The sequence below is a fragment of the Microtus ochrogaster genome, linkage group LG2 (assembly GCF_000317375.1).
Source record: "Microtus ochrogaster isolate Prairie Vole_2 linkage group LG2, MicOch1.0, whole genome shotgun sequence".
In the NCBI taxonomy this organism is placed as follows: domain Eukaryota; kingdom Metazoa; phylum Chordata; class Mammalia; order Rodentia; family Cricetidae; genus Microtus; species Microtus ochrogaster.
Window position 1 is genome coordinate 52,120,524 of NC_022028.1, and position 2,938 is coordinate 52,123,461.

A 2,938-nucleotide genomic window follows, 5' to 3' on the forward strand; every position below is an offset into this window, starting at 1 on the left:
CTCCAAATGATCCTCTCAGGCTGACCTGTTTCAGGACATCTTGGATGAGTTCCTGGTAGACTTCTTGGATGGCCATGCTGAGGGAGTCCCGACCCACACCCCGCAGGCAGCGGCCGGAATTGAAGAGCTCTAAGAACTGCCAGACGCTGAGACCCCCAGAGGTCTGAACTGCTTGAGCTTCCTGGGCCAGCAGCTCTTCCAGCTCGCCCAAGCCTATCTCCATACTCATGCTGCCCAGGAGTTTCTTTAGCAGATACTCAACCTGAAAGGGAGAGGGAGGCCAGGTGACGTCAGCAGCACCTCCAGAGGACAAGAGCGTGGGAACCCACATACATGTGGAAACAGGGGAGAGATTTGAGAGGGAACCTAGGACCCTAGCACACCTAAGTCAGCCTCCCTCTTCCCTATGCTAAGTCCACCTCCTTTCTGCCATAACATAGAAGTCATGTGCTGCGTGGTGGTGCCACAACTTTAATCCCAGCACTCGAGAGGCAGAGACAGCGCGAGTTCCAGGACAGCTAGAGGGAGCTACACAGAGAAACCTGTCTCAAAAAACCAAAACCAAAACCAAAAAAAAAAAAAAAAAAAAAAAAAAAAAAAAAAAAAAACCAAAAGACAAAAAAAACCCTTCTACTCAACACTCTCTACTTTGCCTATGACAAACAAGGAAGGAAGGGCCAAGGTGGAAAGCGACTTCCTTCAAGTCACAGGGCAAGTGGGAGGCAACCAGCGCTTGGGTTTCTGATCCTGAAGCCAGTCCCCAGCCCTTGAGGTCCTTCCCTTGGGGAGAGCAATGGAACTCGGGCTGGGGGTAAGCAGGGCAGGGACAGGAAACCTAAGGCAGAGGCACAGGAAGTGGTGGTTGGGGTACATCCTGCTGCAGTTTGCTCTCACACAGCAGAAAGAACCTCCCTACTCTCTGAGGGGCCGCCTTGCCCCGACTGGCAGGGACCTGGTTAGAGTCCACCCTGGCCCCAGTCGTCTTAAAAGACTCTTTAGGGATCTTACTCTGGACCTCCAGTGGCGGTTTAGTAGAAGGCCTTGGTTCAGCTCTCAGCGATCCCCCAGAACTAAGAAAGGGTCCAGACTCCAAGCCTCTTCCCCCAGCATGCCCTACATCTTTGGAATTGGTCTGGCTCACCAGTTAAAAGAAAAGAAACCCTCTGAGGCCAAGGCCAGACTTGGCTGTCCATTTTGCATAACCAGAGTTACTTCCTGTCTGAGAGAACACCCCCACCCACTTTCCTTAACAAAGCACCTTCCTAGATTGCACCGCACCTAAGAATCCGCTGTTCCATCTGAATGCTCTCATCAGTGTGCGGGGCATTTGTACTGATGCAGAACGTAAACATTTGTGGCTCGTTTTCCTCCTTAGAGAACCCTGATGCAAACGTAGTTTGGAGGCGGCCGAGGCGATGCGCACTGTTGATAGTTCTCTCTCGCTACCCAGAGGCAGTCAGGTGGGGCTGACCCGCATGGAGAAAGGGGATTGGGAAGGCGCATAGACAACCTGTTTTCCTTCCCGGCTTTACCAGGAACTTGGCCCTGAGTGACTCAATCCCTGTATCTGACGTCACCCTCACCTCATCGGGAACCATGATCAGCGGGTACTTGTCCTCAGACAGGAAGTTGAAGAGGCACCAGAGACGGAAGGCATCCTGATTGGAGAGCAGGCTGTTTCCATTGCTATCTGCTCGATAGTTCTTCTTGGCCGTCAGTGTCCAGCACAGCTCATCAAAGTGCTCTTTAACGAAAGCCCCCTCCTCCACCTGTCATGAAGCCTGCAAGTTAGCCAGCTGCCTCACGCCTCGTCCCCGCTCCATCCGTAAGCCCCGCCCTCCATGCCTGCCGAGCCCAAGACTGAACTCAAGCTGGCTCAGGCACTTCACCAAGGTCTCCACTTCCTCCCCCTGATTTCCCTGGCAACAGTGAAGCTAGTTCCTCGGCCAAGGGAGAGAAAGGAGGGGAACCCTAGGGGGCAGGACAGCTGAGGAGAACCTGCACAGAGGGTGACAGATGAGATGAGCTGGGTGCAGGTTAGGGGGATTGGCGGGGGGAGGGGTGCGGAAGCTAAAGCAGAGGACGGGCAGTGGGGGGCAGGTGACTGAGGAGGGGAATGGAGATGGAGGCGCGAGGATGGCAGCGTGGACAGAAGTGGGAGTGGAGAGCCGGAATAGAAAACTAGGTATTGGGGGTCCTAGGGGAGGGGCGTTCCCCACCTTGTCGAGGATGTACTTGTTGAGGTAGGGCATGTAGCCTTGACTGGACACAGGGCCATCGTCGTCATCCCGGAAGTGCTCCTCCAGGGCCACGGGGTCATGGGGGATGTGCAGGACCGTGTACAGGTTGTGGGACAGCACCTTGAACAGAGCGACAGTTTGCTTTCCTGCACCCAATCAGGCCTTGACCAAAGGACTGATTCCATTGGCCTGTCCGTTCACCCCCACCCTGCTCTGGCTAAGTTCTCTTCGGGCGCCACACAGGAGACAGGAGCACACTCTGCACTTCCCATCATTCATAGCACCCCCATAGCGACGCTCCATGTCCCTGGGCGACAGATGACGAAATCTTCAGGTCCTACTCATGGGCAGAGCTGGGATTCAAACCCGGGAAACAAACGGCACCCTCTCCAATTATTTAATTATGACTTGGAAGCTTCTTTCTATAAACCAGGGCTCAAGCTCCTGGCTGCTCAGTAAGGGAGTGAATGGGAACTTGAGATTCCAAGCTCGTGTGGCAAAATTCCAACGCCCCCACAAATGCTAGGCTATCTACAGGGAGGCAGGAGGCCATTCCAGGGCAAAACCCTTGACTTGATCTCTTCTAATCACAACTCAGTATTCAGGCTGCCATTCGCACCCCGGTGAGTCCGATCTGGGGAGGGCCCTAGTGAGCAGGTAAGGGAGCTAGGGAAGGCTCAAAGGATGCTCGTGAGAAA

General features: G+C 54.3%; 1 protein-coding gene across 1 annotated transcript in view; it reads right to left on the bottom strand.

The window, feature by feature from the left end:
• Positions 1–2,938, bottom strand: part of Def6 (DEF6, guanine nucleotide exchange factor) — a 26,251-nt gene that overhangs the window by 15,175 nt on the left and 8,138 nt on the right. Inside the window, exons 2-4 of the mRNA XM_005360361.2 lie at positions 2,220–2,360; positions 1,584–1,769; positions 26–262 (exon numbers count right to left, since the gene is read on the bottom strand). Of these exons, the coding sequence (XP_005360418.1) occupies positions 26–262; positions 1,584–1,769; positions 2,220–2,360 (564 nt within the window). The remainder of the gene's footprint in view (positions 1–25; positions 263–1,583; positions 1,770–2,219; positions 2,361–2,938) is intronic.